The 16346-nt window shown below is 46.8% G+C and overlaps 1 protein-coding gene across 2 annotated transcripts in view; it reads left to right on the top strand.

Moving 5' to 3' along the window:
* Positions 1–16346, top strand: part of atxn1a (ataxin 1a) — a 161894-nt gene that overhangs the window by 137668 nt on the left and 7880 nt on the right. For both annotated transcript variants that reach the window (XM_083779817.1, XM_083779818.1), the window contains one exon: positions 11499–14143. In XM_083779817.1, the coding sequence (XP_083635943.1) occupies positions 12143–14143 (2001 nt within the window). In that variant the 5' untranslated portion in view covers positions 11499–12142. The remainder of the gene's footprint in view (positions 1–11498; positions 14144–16346) is intronic.

Below are 16346 nucleotides of genomic sequence, written 5' to 3'. Positions count from 1 at the left end.
TCCTCGAGGCAAGACACTGAACCCTACATTGCCTCCAATGAGTCGGTCGGTGTGAGCTCGCCACCGTCGGTGTGTGAATGTGAGAAGTGAGGGCGCTGGCATCGACGGTTCACCGCTTCACCTCCCAATGAATGTATGAATGAATGAACCATTGTAAAGCGCTTTGAGGGCACTTGGAAAAGCGCTATAAAAATGCAATTCATTATTATTATTATTATTCACACATCAACATACAAGGTTAAATGAAGCACCGACAGTTGTATTTCTAAACGGTGATCAGATAGACCAGAGTGTTCCATCAGCCCATCTATATTTAGCAGATAATAATGCATCACATTGGTCTGATCCCTTTGATGTCATTATGATTATGGCACGCACGCACACGCGCACGCACACACGCACGCACTCACACACGCGGACAAACACAAGAGACAACCACAAACAATGAAAAAGTTAACACAGACTCCCAAACTGAACAACGCACTACACTACATATCTCTGCCAGCCTACATAAAATGCCCAGCCTACATTTTAGATTGTATGTACCCTGGCAGAGATGTGAGATTGGGACATTTTCTTGATACACAGAATGCACTGGGTTGTGTAAGTGTTCGTGTAAGTGTTGCATTCAAATGCATTTTTTCCCCCACTCATTAAAAGTTACAAGTAGCGAAATGTGGGTGTGACATTCTCCACAGACTGTGCTAATGATAGTGTGTGTGTGTGTGTGTGTGTGTGTGTGTGTGTGTGTGTGTGTGTGTGTGTGTGTGTGTGTGTGTGTGTGTGTTAGGGATGGGTCCGATTAATCGATTATCGTTGATAGGACCCGAAATCGATTATGAAAATTAATAATCGATAATCGTTTTTCTTTTTTTTTCTTCTTTTTTTTTTTTTTTTTTTTTTTATGAAAATCTGTTGGAAAGGCAATATTGTCATCCAAACAGGACAGGCCTACCAAAGTGTGCCTGGGATGTGTCTGTGTAGCTGCATGACTGAGAGGAGTGTGAGTGGAGATTGATTCCAATCAAGATACAGGTTTGGAGGATTTAGCAGGTGTTGGGAATTTACCTAATCAGGCCTAGGCTGGGGTTGCTATGGTGATCAATTGGATCAACAGTGGTCCAGGGAACACCAGTGGTCCTCATTTAAAAGATGGAGTTAGTAACCAAATGGACCCTTATTAACTCTCAAGAGTTACAATTATTGTTAATCAACTACATCAGGGGTTCCCAATTTTTTTTGACTTAGGTACCCCTTGGGGGGAAGATTTTATTTATTTGTAGGGTTCATAAAAATAAAAATAAAGTAGAGTAGTGGCACACAGTGGCATCTCGTAAATCACGGACATCAATTTGAATTGCAACACATTACACGCACACACACACAAGTTATGTCAGATTAGATAGACTAATCTGACATCACTGCCACTGTAAATACCCATCTTAAATCTTAGATCTCCGCGTCATAAGAACTGTGTTACGGAGTCGTTTTTGGAACACAATAATTCGTATGAGAAGTTTTGCCTATGGGGATTCCAATACAAAAATCAGACCCGTCTGAAGTGAGTGGTACTGTACTGTACTGTACTGTACTGTACTGTACTGTACTGTACTGTACTGTACTGTACTGTACTGTACTGTACTGTACTGTACTGTACTGTACTGTACTGTACTGTACTGTACTGTACTGTGCCCTCCTCCCTAGCCTGTGTGTGTCTGTGTCTGTGTGTTAGGCTGTGCAACAGTGACATTTGGTGGTGAACAAACGCTATTTTCATGCTCGGACACAGCCAGGGACAGACACAGCCACACACATAGCTGTCTATAGGAGTGGTTGCTAACGCAGTGACCCAGGGTAAGTGACGTCAGGTTCTTGGGTACTATAGCATGATAGGACTCAGGTTACAAATGAGTGAAGTTGGCCCCCTAATGACTTGCCAACATTTTAACGGTTAAAGTCACTGACTTAACAAGACACACAAATAGAATATTTATGAGCATATGGCTTCCTGTTGACTATAGCTACATTATCTCTAGAGAACCAATATGAATTCATTCAAAAGCACAGGTCAAGGTTGTAAATTCAGTGCAGTATATGACTAAACTTTTAAATTTAGCCTGCGTACTTCTATAAATGATAGTTTTAACGTGGTGCACATTGACATGTGACAGCCTGCCCTGCAGGGGTTACATCTCTCTGAATGGTATTCTACAGCACCGTACATCATTAAATAACAGCCGGTCTTATCTCTCTTGTTTTATTGTGGATTGGTTGACCTTGAACTCATCTGCGTGTTTGCTGCTACTGTCCACAGCATAGGACACACTTGTATGTGTGCTTATGCGTGCGTATACCGTACATGTGTGTGTGCGTGCATGCGTGCTTGCATGTGTGTATTGTAGAGAGAGAGAGAGCGTTTTGGCTGTGAAAGCACAGGTTTTATGGTGAATAAGTAATTGCTCTGTTTCACACTGTTTCTGTTTCTCAAAATGCTATGCAACTAGTTTCCCTCTGCAAGTGTGTGCGTGCGTGCGTGCGTGCGTGCGTGCGGGCGTGCGTGCGTGCGTGCGTGCGTGCGTGCGTGCGTGCGTGCGTGCGTGCGTGCGTGCGTGCGTGCGTGCGTGCGTGCGTGCGTGTGTGTGTGTGTGTGAGAGCACGCTGGTAGAGGACAGACATCTTGAGTTACCAGTCATCTGATATTGGACCCTCACACACAGACACTGCACACTCAGCAAGATTCAGGTGACATAGCTTTTCAGTGGAAGTCTGTTTGCGTGTGAGTTTCAGGGAAGCAATACTCTCTTTATGCAATGTAGGTCAGCCAATGCTGCTGCTCTCTCTCTCTCTCTCTCTCTCTCTCTCTCTCTCTCTCCATATCTCTCACTCTCTCTCTCTCTCTTTCTCCCTCTCTTTCCCTCAATCCCTGCCTCACTCGTATACCGTCCCGCCCTGCCTCATTCTAGCTGTGGATATATTGTGCTTGTGTTCAGGGTTGCCAAGTCCGCTTGCTTCCCGCCAAAGTTGGCTTGTTTTTTTTCCAGAGTTGCGTTTTCCTTTTCCAGAGTCGCGGGTTGCGGTTTTTTGGGCTTGTTTAAAAAGTTCGGTGGCTTGTTTTGAATATCAAACAAGCCAACATTTATTTGATGTATATACTATAAATACCCATATAGGTTTGGGGGGAGTGTGAATCACATTGAGTGACAGAATGGGCCTGGTGTCTCAACTATGTGTGTAATAGTATAATAAATTATCAAAACATTAATTTATTAGTATTATATATGGCAATATTATTGGGTTTGTTTTGGCTTGTTTTTTTAGGGAAGATTTGGCTTATTTATCTCGCTAAGAGTTGGCTTGTTTTGGGCTTCTTTTTGGAGGTGGGTTGGCTTATTTCTCTCACAAAAGTTGGTGTTGTGCTGTTGTAGACCGCTGTAAACAGCAGAGTTTTCCTGCCCCTAGAAGGAAGAAACGAGGTGAGACCCCAATGCCGGACAGTTGGGACACTAAAACATAATTTATACTCCAATTGAAAACAAAACAGATCTACAAGATCTACATCCTCCTTTTGTTTACTGCCGTTGTTGCTATTCACTTCACATATACCGTGGGGCCTCTATAGGTTGAGTGTTATGCTCATCTGCAGCATTGTTGGAGTTCACAAGTTTGGACGGGAACCCCTTTTGGTGTTTTTAAGCATTATGTTATACTTTAGCTATTGAAAAATAGCAGATCTACAAGCTGAGTGCCGCGCTACGAGCTTGTAGATTTGCTTTTTTTTTTTTTTTGTGAAAATGTGGCACAAATCATTGACTATATTTCAGAGCGAACGTTTTTTTTAACTAAAATCTTTTTGACATATTTTCAGATGGGGATCGGCGGCCAATTACATATATTTTTTAATTTCGACGTCAGGCCTAAATGGGTTAAGAAGAGGTGGACTAAAATTCGACACACCACAAGAACACTAACATTTTTAACATTTGTTTTATCGAGTTCTATTGAGTCTATATGGTTCACTGACTATCATGGTGCGGCCGTGACTCAGGAGCTGCCATCTGGGACCCGATGATCCTCGGTTTAATAATAATGAATTGCATTTTTATAGCGCTTCTCCAAGTGCTCAAAGCGCTTTACAATGGTTCATTCATTCATACATTGGGAGGTGAAGCGGCGAACAGTCGACGCCAGCGTCCTCACCTCCCACATTCACACATCAATGGTGGCGAGCTCACACCGACCGACTCATTGGAGGCAGTGTGGGGTTCAGTGTCTTCTTGCCCAAGGACACTTCCACATGTGGACAGGAGGAGGAGCCGGGATTCGATCAGATTCGATCTGGGAACCTGGTGATCCTGGGTTTGACCCCCAACTCACCTGGCTTCATGTTGAGCATGCACAAACACCCCAAACTGTTCTGTCGCCCATGCCCCCCGGCTCCCCCCGCCTCCCCCCTCTCTAGTTTTAGTCATAGTCTTTTGAATAGTTTACATTTAGTTTTAGTCACCTGGAATTTTTTTGTGATTGTCTAGTTTTAGTCAACTAAATATCATAAGATTTTAGTCGACTAAATCTACAGTTGATTTAGTCGACTAAAATGTATTTTGGCGGGCCTTGATGCCGTCGTAATGACGGTTTTACAATTGCTGAAAATAGCCGATCTACAAGCTCACAACGTGTCGCACTGCGACGCGTTGTGAGCTTGTAGATCTGCTATTTTCAGCATGAAACCAAGTGTAAAATGACTTATACTGGATCTCTTGTCCACTAGTCCCTCCCTAACATTTTAGTCTAGATTTTTTATTTGTTGACCAAATTGTCAATATATTTAGTCTTAGTTTTAGTCATCATAGCTTGGTTTTCATTTAGTTTCCATTTAGTTTTCGTCAGATGAAAAAAGGTAGTCGACAAACATTTTTCGTCATAGTTTTAGTCGACGAAAACACTGGTATGTAGGGATCAAATGCAGTAGTAGAAGTACTGTAATCCCCCCCCCCCCCAGGGAAATAGAACACGCAATAGAAAATATCCAGCCACTAGATAGATGTTGCACTGTTTTACTTTTTACTACACCCCAGTTGTGTAAGGGCCGCTATTTCCCCACCATGTCTACAAGGCAGCCATCATGGGATTTGCAACATCAATAATAATACACAATAATATCATTTAGGAAAAATAAATATCTTACAAAACACATGGCCAGCGTCAGTTTACGGATTGAGGAGGTAAACAAGGCAATAGTTCTGGATTCTAGAATGTGTATTGTAGATTTCCCAGATAGGGCGGGTGGTCGGTCGATCGGTCGGACATCACGAACATAACATTTGTTACCGACATTGCACCATTGATCCGGTCTGCGTCACAACCAATAAATAAAAGGCAAAAACAGCGCCCTCCGCTGTTGAATTTGTCTCTGGAATGTGGATAACACAGGATGTTTGTGTTTGGCGCTCCTCTTCCGGTGCGGCGCTTAATGTATTCAATCCACTAATCCACCATGTTAACACGTTCTGAACACCCCCCCCCCCGCCGACAGATTCAGCAGCGCAGCTCGGAATCTGTTCTTGAGAGATTTAATAGGGATCTGCCATCGGAGTATATAGCCACACCAGACTTGATTAACTGAAAATCTAGTAGTTCATCAAACTTGCACATTGTCAACACAATCTTGGTGCACAATGAATGCACACCAGGATGTGTATATACTGTATACTCCTACACACAGCTACGGTTTGGACTCACAATACTAATGTTGGCAGAGCGGTGGGAGGTTTGGTCACTACCATACATACCTGCATGGAACTCCCAGATAACAGTCAGATAACCGAGCGTACCACTTTATCACTCTCAAACTGGAGGCCAGTCTTCGTTTCCGTTTCTCTCTCTCTCTCTCTCTCTCCCTCTCTTTCTCTCTCTCTCTTTCTCTCCCCCCCCATCTCTCTCTCTCTCTCTCTCTCTCTCCCTCTCTTTGTCTCCCTCTCTTTCTCTCTCTCTCTTTCTCCCCCCCCTCTCTCTCTCTCCCTCTCTTTGTCTCTCTCTCTCTCCCTCTCTTTGTCTCTCTCTCTCTCTCCCTCTCTTTGTCTCCCTCTCTTTCTCTCTCTCTCTTTCTCTCCCCCCCCCTCTCTCTCTCTCTCTCTCTCTCTCTCTCTCTCTCTCTCTCTCTCTTTCTCTCTCTCTCTCTCTCTCCCTCTCTTTGTCTCCCTCTCTCTCTCTCTCTCCCTCTCTTTGTCTCCTTCTCTTTCTCTCTCTCTCTTCTCTCCCCCCCACCCTCTCTCTCTCTCTCTCTCTCATCTCTCTCTCTCTCTCCTCCTCTCCCTCTCTTTGTCTCCTCTCTCTCTCTCTCTCTCTTCTCTCTCTCTCTCCTCATCTCTCTCTCTCTCTCTCTCTCTCTCTCTCTCTCTCTCTCTCTCTCATTGTTTACATTGTGTTTAGTTTCCAAGATGGCCGCAGCACCTGGAGGGGGTGGGGCGGAGGTGAGCGGGTGGGGTCGACGTTGGCACCTGATAGAACCTGATGGAACTCAGCTGCCCAGCTCTGATGAATGATAGTGTTGAATAATATGCAGTTTATTTGTGTCTGAATATTTCAGATGACAACATCAGTGTTTGATATACAGTACATGTGCCATGGTGGATCCACAAGGTCCATCTTTATCTGTAACCAAGTCCAGGCTGGATCCTCCATCTGCTGAGACCGTGCTGGAGGAGTGAAACACAACTAAAATCGGTAACCCAATTTAGACCTGAGATCAATTCTACAAATGTCTTCTAAATCCTGACGGTTTTCTGAAAAACCTGTTTCTATATCAGTTGTTCTCAAACATTTTCATGTCGAGGACCCCCAAAAATATATTTAATTGGCCGCCGATCCACATCTGTAAATATGTTGTTCCAGGGACCCCCCCAGAAGTTTTGAGTTAAAAACGTTTGCTCTGAAAGAATATATTCAAACATTTGGGCCACATTTTCACGATTAAAAAAAAAATAGCAGACCTACAATCTTGTATGAGCTTGTAGATCTGCTATATTTCAATGGTTAAGTACAACATAATGTTAAAACACCAAAAGGGGCTGTTTTTTTTTTTTTTTTTTCTTTTTCTTACTATGTTCATTAGTACTTTCAAAACTAGTTTACTAATTACTTTGACTGTCTTGTACTGTCTGTCTTTGTTTTATTTGTCTTGTTCTGACCTTGATTGGGGGGGGAGGGGGGGATATTTACATGTCGGATACAACAAAATGTACAGATGTTTTTTCATTTATTCATCAATAAAATAAAATAAAAGTGTTTAAAAAAAAAAACACCAAAAGGGGTTCCCGCCCCGAAATGGGTTAATGATGGCGGGAGAGAGAGACAGTTGAACTAAAGAAAATTATACCAACATGGCCACAAAATGACTGGCATCATGTGTGTCCATTAATATCCTATTATCTCATACATCTCATGTGATCAGTGACATCACAAAGATGCACTCTTTTTGAGTACATCTTCATGATGTCACTGATCTTTTTTTATTATTATTATTATTTCCACACAACATCTCTAAGGTATATTAATGACAAGTTAAATGTTGAAAATGAGTGGTATTCCCCTCATACACATTATCATTTTGTGGTAAATGGTGCATTTATATAGCGTCTTTATCCAAGGTGCTTTACATAGATTGTGCATTACATTCACTCGTTCACACACCGATGGCGGCGGAAACCGTGCAATTAAGGCACCAACCTGCACATCAGGAGCAATTAGGGGGTTCAGTGTCTTGCTCAAGGACACTTCGACACTAACCCTGGGGGAGCCCACAGGGTTCGAATTGGGAACCTTGTGGTTTCCATCCGGCCACTCTACCCCTGGGCCGCCGCCGCCCCAACTGCATGTAACCATATGTTTAAACTGCATGTAACCATACCATAGCAACACATAAACAAACCGTAACACCGGTGTTAAGGGTGGTTGACCTGACAATAGAGCTTTTGTTTCTTCGTTACATAATACAGCCTGCAGGACGGCCACTTGACAAAACAAAAACACCATTTCTGTTTACGCACAACTCGCTTCATGAGGCATAATGGTAATATCTCAGCCATACGTTGTTTTGACAACCACAACAACGTCAATATTTCCAGACCGGACTAATATTACGTCCAGTATTGGGATATGTCATGCGTTATTGCATAACCCCATACAGTATTGGGATATGTCATGCGTTATTGCATAACCCCATACTCTTTTGTGACTTTGACTCTTACTATTGTGATTTGTTCTGCTGTTTTCTTGTTAAATTGAACATATTCATTTTTTCTCTGTATATCTCACTCTCTAGGTCGTCCTCATATATATATATGTATATGTCTAATGATGTTTTATTTGTAACATATTCAATGTTGATTGAATTGTTGAATGTTTTTATCCTATGAATGTACAAATATTCCTGGGGAATGCCACTTCTCAAGCCCTTGGAGGGTTCAAAATTCCTTCAAATTTGTATTGACAAACAAACAAACTAGATAAAGTGCCCCTCGGAGCACAGGTCTCCACCAGGGCAGGTCAGGTTGTGGCCTCCTCGTGGCGCTATAATAGGCCAATGTGAAAAAGGTGGCATTTCTTCTTACGCCTTTGATGGCAATTGGATGTTTTGAGGCATTTTGTTCCAAAAATGTGTTGTGCAAAAACCCACCTGTTGGTGGCGCTATAACAGGCCAATGTGAAAAGGGTGGGATATATATTCCTCAGCCTAGTAGGAAAGTCTGTGAAAGATTTCACGGAAATTGCACGCTGCGTTCATGATTTGAGGCTTTTTGTTCCAAATTGGCCAATCCTGCATATGAATATGAATATGAAATATCGGACAGATCCCTTTTGAACACATGACTATAGAGATAGTGTGTAACGATTTTCAAAGTCGGCGTCCTGGTGGCGCTATAATGGGCCGTTCTGGAAAGTTTGGGGCAGAGGTTCATCGTGTGTGTGCAGAATGCCCAAGCTGACGGGCAGAAGCAGCAGAGTTGTGGAGGATGTACAGTATACAGTAAGGAGAGAGGGAGGGAGTTGGAGAAAGAAAGACAAGTACAGTTCAGTTTTAAAAGCCAATGCATCAACCGTATTAGTCAATACTCCTCCGCCTTATTCAGACACACTGTGTTGACTTGATTAAACACTGAGTGTTAATGTGCATGCGTGAGCGTGTGTGTGTGCATGCATGTTTGCGTCAAATTGCATGTGTTCATGTGGGTATGTGTGTGTGTATGTGTCTATCGTCCTGGCTGTGTTGTAGTGGCACACAGTGACACCTCGTAAATCACAGACATCAATTTTAATTGCACATACGTACCATAGCGATCACCTGTAATAAATCGAATCAATTAGTGATAATGTCAGGGAGCCCATATCTCCACCATATCACACTTGGTACTCTGAGAATGGGTACACAATGGGTACAAGTACAACAGGTAGGGATGCACCCAATATAGGAAACAGTTGGCCGAATACCGAATATCCAAATTAATATTATATATATTTTTTCCTACCATTGCTGTCATGGCCGTACCTTATAAAGCTACCTGATTTTCAGTATGGCAAAATAAATGGTTATGGCAAAACTTAACTTAAATATTAATCACTATTATGGGTCCATACAACATTTCTTCAGCTCTTTTGAATGCATTAATTGCATGCATTATTCGGTGATATATTATTTTCTGCATAATTCGAGGCCGAAACAGAATAGGCCGAAAATGCATTCTGCCGAATATTTTCTGCAGACGAATATTGGGTGCATATAGGGTATTACTACAGGGGTTGACACTAAGGTCTCAGAGGCACTTGCCCGAGGTCATGGTTCTACTTGCCCACATGTCTTGCCCACTTGCCCCAAAAAGTACAAGTTGAAGGGATGGGTGGTGTTGACGAATCAGTCAGCTGTGTGTTGGCCAATCGGGGACACTGATGATGCCTAACGTTTTTAGTTTGTGATTTTTTTTTAATGTTTGATGCGCCGCCGTTTCTGCCTGGCGGCGCATCACTGCGTTTGTCTTTATCCACTTCTCTTTTCTGTGTTGTCGTCGTCGTTGTTTTACAGAGAAACCAAAGTGTTCCCCACACACACACGCACAGGAGACCTTAATGACAACAGGGGGTCTTAACACATTCAGGGCGGGAACACCCTTTTGGTGTTTTGAAGCTTTAGGTTATACTTTAGCTGTTGAAAAATAGAAGATCTACAAGCTCATAGCGCGGCACCGAGTGCCGCGCTACGAGCTTGCAGATCTGCTATTTTTGAAAAATCGTGAAAATCTTTGAATATATTTTCTTTCACAACGAACATTTTTTAACTCAAATATTTGCTTCTGTGGAGGTCCCTGGAACTACATATTATCAGATGGGGGTCGGCGGCCGAATACAGATAATCTTTGGGGTTCCTTGACATGAAATAGGTTGAGAACCACTGACATAGAAACATGGGTTTTACGGATAACTGTTGGGATTTAGAAGACATTTAGTAGAATCTTAGTATCCGGTATAAATGGGTTAAAACGGTTCCTTCATGGCTGCCAACACGGTGCTTGATGTGCTTTATAGGCTAAGCGTGCCGTCATCCTAGCATCCTGTTGTGTAGAGCAGTGTGTGTGTGTGTGTGTGTGTGTGTGTGTGTGTGGGTGTGGGTGTGGGTGGGTGGGTGGGCGGGCGGGCGGGCGGGCACTTGGAAGTTCCGCACGCAAAACACAGTGTTCTCTTTTTACTTTTCTTTGTTTGCACCAGGTCGGTTACACAGCTGTTTGCCTTATACCAAAATTGTTCGGTATACTACAAATAAATGTACCCAAAACAAGCTCACAATGTCCTTCCCGCATTAGAAGGACAATATCAGTCATCGGAATACCGAATCAACAATCAAGCAACTGTCTGGGGTACTCACAAAAGCCTGAGTAGATGTTGAAATGAATAGTGAGTGAAAGAGAAATATCCCTTTGTGTGTGTGTGTGTGTGTGTGTGTGTGTGTGTGTGTGTGTGTGTGTGTGTGTGTGTGTGTGTGTGTGTGTGTGTGTGTGTGTGTGTGTGTGTGTGTGTGTGTGTGTGTGTGTGTGTGTGTGTGAGACAAGGATGATGTTGTGCTATGCTCAGGTGTAACTATGGTAGTACGCAAGATTTTGCGGACTGGTGTGTGCGTGCGCGTGCGCATGCTGCTTATGGTACATTATTTATGACATTCACTGCGAGTGTTCCTTCGTACACAACAGGGGTCCTTCCACGCCCAGCACTAACAGATGGCACACACACGCACGCACACACATTTGTGTTCATTTGCTACACTTTCTTCTTTTGCACTGAGTAAACACTCGTGTTTTTGCTGTGTGCGCAGGTGCACACAAACTACAATAATAGTTAGCGTGTGTGTGTGTCCATTTTCAGTACCTGCCCATCCTATCTGTTTATTCAAAAAGACCTCTTTTATTCTCTCTCCCTCTCTCTCTCTTTCTCTCTCTCTCTCTCTCTCTCCCCAGAACCCTGCTGTGTGTGGGCCGGCTTGCTTTCCAAAGGAAATGATACCGCATGAAGTGCAGCGTGCTCGCCCCCCCACTGACCTGGGAGGAAGCAGCAGCAGGTGTAACGACGCAGAGGCCCTCCACTCCCCTCTGCCCCGCTGAACACACACCCACCTCTCCCCCCAAGGACCACCTCCCCAGGCCCCCCGCTGAACATACACCCACCCCTCTGACGCCCCCAAGGACCAGCGCTCCACAGCACCTCCCCAGGGCCCTCGTTCATCCCTCTCTGGGCCTTCCTGACGGCCTTCTTTTCATCCTAGCCGTCTCCCTTTTGTCATCTCAGCAAATTCCTGTAAATCAGTGGGCTTAGGTGGAATCTGTCGGAGAGAGAGAGGAGCAGTGTAATAGCTGAAAGAGTGAGAGCAAAATAGCTAGGGAGGGAGAGAGAGAGAGAGAGAGAAGCTAGCAAGAGAGAAGGAAGAAAGGAAAATAGAAAGTGACATAACGAAACAGGAAAGTGAACCAAACTTGCCAGGCAGAGAGGAATAGAGAAAAGAGTCATAGAAAGCTGTGAACGTTAACCAAAAAAACAGACAAAAGCAAGTGCATAAGCGAGAGAGAGAGAGAGAGAGAGGAAGAGAGAGACTCGAGAGGGAACGATGAAATCCAACCAGGAGCGCAGCAACGAGTGTCTACCGCCGAAAAAGAGGGAGCTCGCCGCCGCTAGCACGTTGGCGTCAGAGGAGCGCCCTGCGATGGCCATCATGGCGCCCGCCACCGACAGCCAGCGCACAGAGAACCTGGCGTGGCTGGCCAGCGTGGCCGGCGGGCCGGAGGGCGGGGGTGGCGGCGCAACGCGACACCGGGGGAGCGGCGGTGGGGAGTCGGAGGGGGGAGGAGCGCGGTACAAGCCCCTGCAGTGCTCGCTGGCGTCGGACTCCTTCTCGTCGTCCTCGTCCTCCTCGCTGAGGCTCGTCACGTCCCTCCCCGCCGTGTACACCTCCTCGCCCGTCGTCTCCCAGGCCGCCTCGGTGGTGGGCGGGGCCATCCATTACACCCAGCTGCCGCCCAACCTGCAGTTCATCGCCTCGCCGTACCCCGCCCCCTACGCCGGCTACATCTCCTCCATTTCGTCCCAGCTGCTCCCCCCTCCCCCTCCCCCTCCTCCGCCCCTCTCCTCCTCCTCCTCCTCCAGCTACCTCCCTCTGCAGAGATCCTCCTCGCACGCAGAGATGGCCTTCGCCTCCCCGCCGCCGCCCTCCTCCACGCCTCCCTCCTCCTCCCAGACCTCCAAGTTCGACCAGCAGCGAGCGTCCCTGCAGGCGCGCGCCTCCATGCCCCCGCCCCCCACGGACGCGGCCCACCACCACCACCACGCGCCCTCCCCCCGGACCGTGCTGTCGCCCCACCACCACCACCACCACCACCCGGCGCTGCACCCTCACCACCACAGCACCACGCTGGGCCAGGGCATGTCCCACGTGGTCCTGCAGTACGCCGACGGACCACCCAGGAAAGACCAGCCCCTCAACGGGGAGGTGGAGAGGGGCGGCGGCAGGCGCTGCTTCGAGTCCGGCCTGTCCTCCAAAGCGGGGAGCAAACCGCGGGACGGTCTGTCCTGTTCGTCCTCGTCGGCCTACGAGGGGGGCCGCCAGATGGCTCCGCCTTCGGACTACGTTACCCACGATCCCTCGGGGGTGAGAGCCTCCTCTGTCATGCTGATGCCCAACAGCCACGTCGGGGACAAGCGGCCACCGCCCTCCTCTGCTCTCACGCACCTGGAGAAAGGTGGCGGCGGCATCGTCATGGGCAAACCCGTCAGTCGGACCCCCTCGTCCTCCTCCTCCTCCTCCGCGGCTTCTTCGTCGTCCCCGTTCGCGTTCCCGTCCCCGCTGAGCGTGGTGGACGGTCTGAAGGCTGCGGTGGCCACGGTGTCTCCTCACACCGTCATCCACACCACCCACAGTGCCACGGAGCCGTTCTCAGTGGGCTTCCCCTCCAGCAGTATCTACCCACAGCCGCCTCTCATCGGCTACCTCGCGGGCGGCGGAGGCCAGCAGCAGCCAATGGGCTACCAGACTGGACTGCCGCAGCACCACCTGCTCATTCCCGGGGCGCAGCCAGTCATCATCCCCGTCAGCGGCGGCACCAGCGTCACCACCCTGGACTCCTCCTCCTCGTCGCATCATCACGTGACAGTGTCGTCCGCCCAATGCTCGCCGTTCCCCGCCACGCTCCCTCAACACGCCTACGTCACCACCAAAGGAGAGGCGCCGCCGGAGGGCTCCGGCGTCCCGTACCACCCCCACCACCACCTCCACCACCACCACGACCCCCCCTCCTCCGGGGAGGTGATCCAAGCCCAGCTGCACCTGCCGGTGGTGGCGGCGGCGGCGTCTGCTCAAGCTCCTCCCCCTGGCGGCGCGGCGGGCACGACCACGCCCTCCATGCCGCCGTACTTCATCAAGGGCTCCATCATCCAGCTGGCGGACGGGGAGCTGAAGCGCGTGGAGGAGCTGAAGACGGAGGACTTCATCCAGAGCGCCGAGGTCAGCAGCGAGCTGAAGATCGACTCGTCCACGGTGGAGCGCATCGACGGGAGCCACAGCTCGCCCAACTTCGCCGTGGTTCAGTTCTCCGTCGGCGAGCACCGTGCCCAGGTGATTTGATTTGATTTAACATGTTAAAGTTATTTATGTTGGCGTTCAGGAAACTAATAAATAGAAAGTCATTTATTTTGCACTCATAAAAAAAAAAAATTACAACTTAAACCCCCTACGGGCTTAACACATTTTGGGCAGGAACCCCTTTTGGTGTTTTAAGCATTATTTTATACTTTAGCTATTGAAAAATATCAGATCTACAAGCTCGAGCTTGTAGATCTGCTATTTTTGAAAAATCAATACAGGCTTTTTCTGCCTGTATTGATAGGTTGCAAGTAGACTGACAGGAAATGGGGAGAGAGATGGGGGGGAAGACACGCGGCAAAGGCTGTCGGGATCGGGAGTCGAACCCGCGGCATGCCGCCAGGCTGGCTAAGCAGCCTAGGTGCCCAGAGCGAACGTTTTTAACTCAAATCTTTGCTTCTGGGCGGGTCCCTGGAACGACATATTTTCAGATGGGGGTCGGCGGCCATTTACATAATTATATTTTTGGAGGTCATTGATATGAAAAGGTTTGAGCACCATGCACTGACATAAAACATGAGTTTTTCAGAAAACTCTTTGGTGTTCAGAAACCTAACAAATAGAAAGTAATTTATTTTATTTTATTTTACAACTTAAACCCCCTCCAGAGTACCCCAGGGGTCTATACAAGGCCCCCCTCCTTTTTTCACTCTACACTAAATATCTTTGCTGAAAATAGTCTAATCTACAAACTCACAACACAACGTGTATAGATCTATTTTCACAGGATGTTTGCTCCCAGAATATATAGGATGCTAGGATCTGCATAATAGTTATAGGTTATATATTTATGAACAAAACAACAACCTCAAAGGGCTCCTCTTATTCCCTCTGTGGTTATCTTCAATGCACACGGATGACAATCATGCAACATGCATGTTCTGTGACGGAGCTTCAAAGACGCTCTGAGATGAAGGAACAAGAAGAGAGTCTCTCTAATTATGATGTATTTATATGCACAACAACGCTTAAAGAACAGGAGGGCGGATGCAACGGGAATATGTTAGGACAGCCGTAGCTGGGTGTGTAGCGAGAGGCAGTTGCAGATTCGACCCCTCTGTCTGCATGCTCAGTCTACGGCGCAGTGGTTCCCAAAATGTCTCATGTCAAGGACCCCCAAATTGACACTAATTAGCCCCACGGACCCCCATTTGAAAAGATAATGCCAGGGACGACAAGAGAAGATTTGTACGGCTCTAGCAGTGATTCTCAACCCGTTTAATTTCAAGGAATTAGTCTACGGACGCCCCATTTAATGGCATTTATATCTCTGGGACCCCACATTTATATTGTAAAATCAATGTTAATTTAACTCTGAGAGTGTAGAAATGGAACCAAATGGACCCGCTGAGGTCCATTTGGTTCTGTTTGGTACCCTCTCAGAGTTACAGAACCCTTAATGGTCCATTTGGTTCCAAACTATCATTTAGCTGGGGACCCCTTGGAAGTCCCTCAAAGACCCCTGGGGGTCCCCGGACCCCACTTTGGGAACCACTGGTCTACGGTACATGACAAAGTGTCCCTGAGCAAAACACTTACTATCAGCTCCCCCGTACACTCATCTGAGCCACCTGATGAGCCATCAGCACAGTACATGCCATGCAATATATGGCATATCCACAGTATAGCTCATCTCTCCTTGAAACACCTGGAGAGTAAGGTAGCGTATTATACGCCAGATTACTTTTTATCGACTTCAGCTCGGCCTTTAATACTATACATCCAGACATTCTGTTGCGTAAATTAGCTCAGTTAAATGTGAACTAGAGCCCTGCGTGATTTATTGATCCCGCTCCCGCCCGCTCCCGTGGAATTTCAGCCCACTCCCTCCCGCGCCCGCATTGATTTTATTTTTGACCTCCCGCGGTGACGGCCTGTCCGCCGCTCCCGCCCGCCACAAAAAAATGTATCCGATTTAGTCTCGCACCATCCCGCAATTTTATCGTTTAGTCCCGCTAAACCCGCAAAATTTATATTGAGATGGAAAAACAGACAGAAACAGATTGAGGGCGCGAGGCCGCAAGTTAATAGAGAAAGAAAGGCGCGCGGTGGCGTCACTATACTGTACACAGCAGTAGCCTATACACAATACGATCATGGAGGAGGACACTGGACAGCAACAAGCCCAAATATTCGTAGCATATTATTCACATTGGCTATAACCTATACCTGTCGG

This window comes from Protomyctophum parallelum (assembly GCF_964188405.1).
Source record: "Protomyctophum parallelum genome assembly, chromosome: 1".
Taxonomy (NCBI): Eukaryota; Metazoa; Chordata; class Actinopteri; order Myctophiformes; family Myctophidae; genus Protomyctophum; species Protomyctophum parallelum.
The sequence above is the reverse complement of the archived record's forward strand: the minus strand, read 5'-3'. Positions and strand labels throughout refer to the sequence as shown.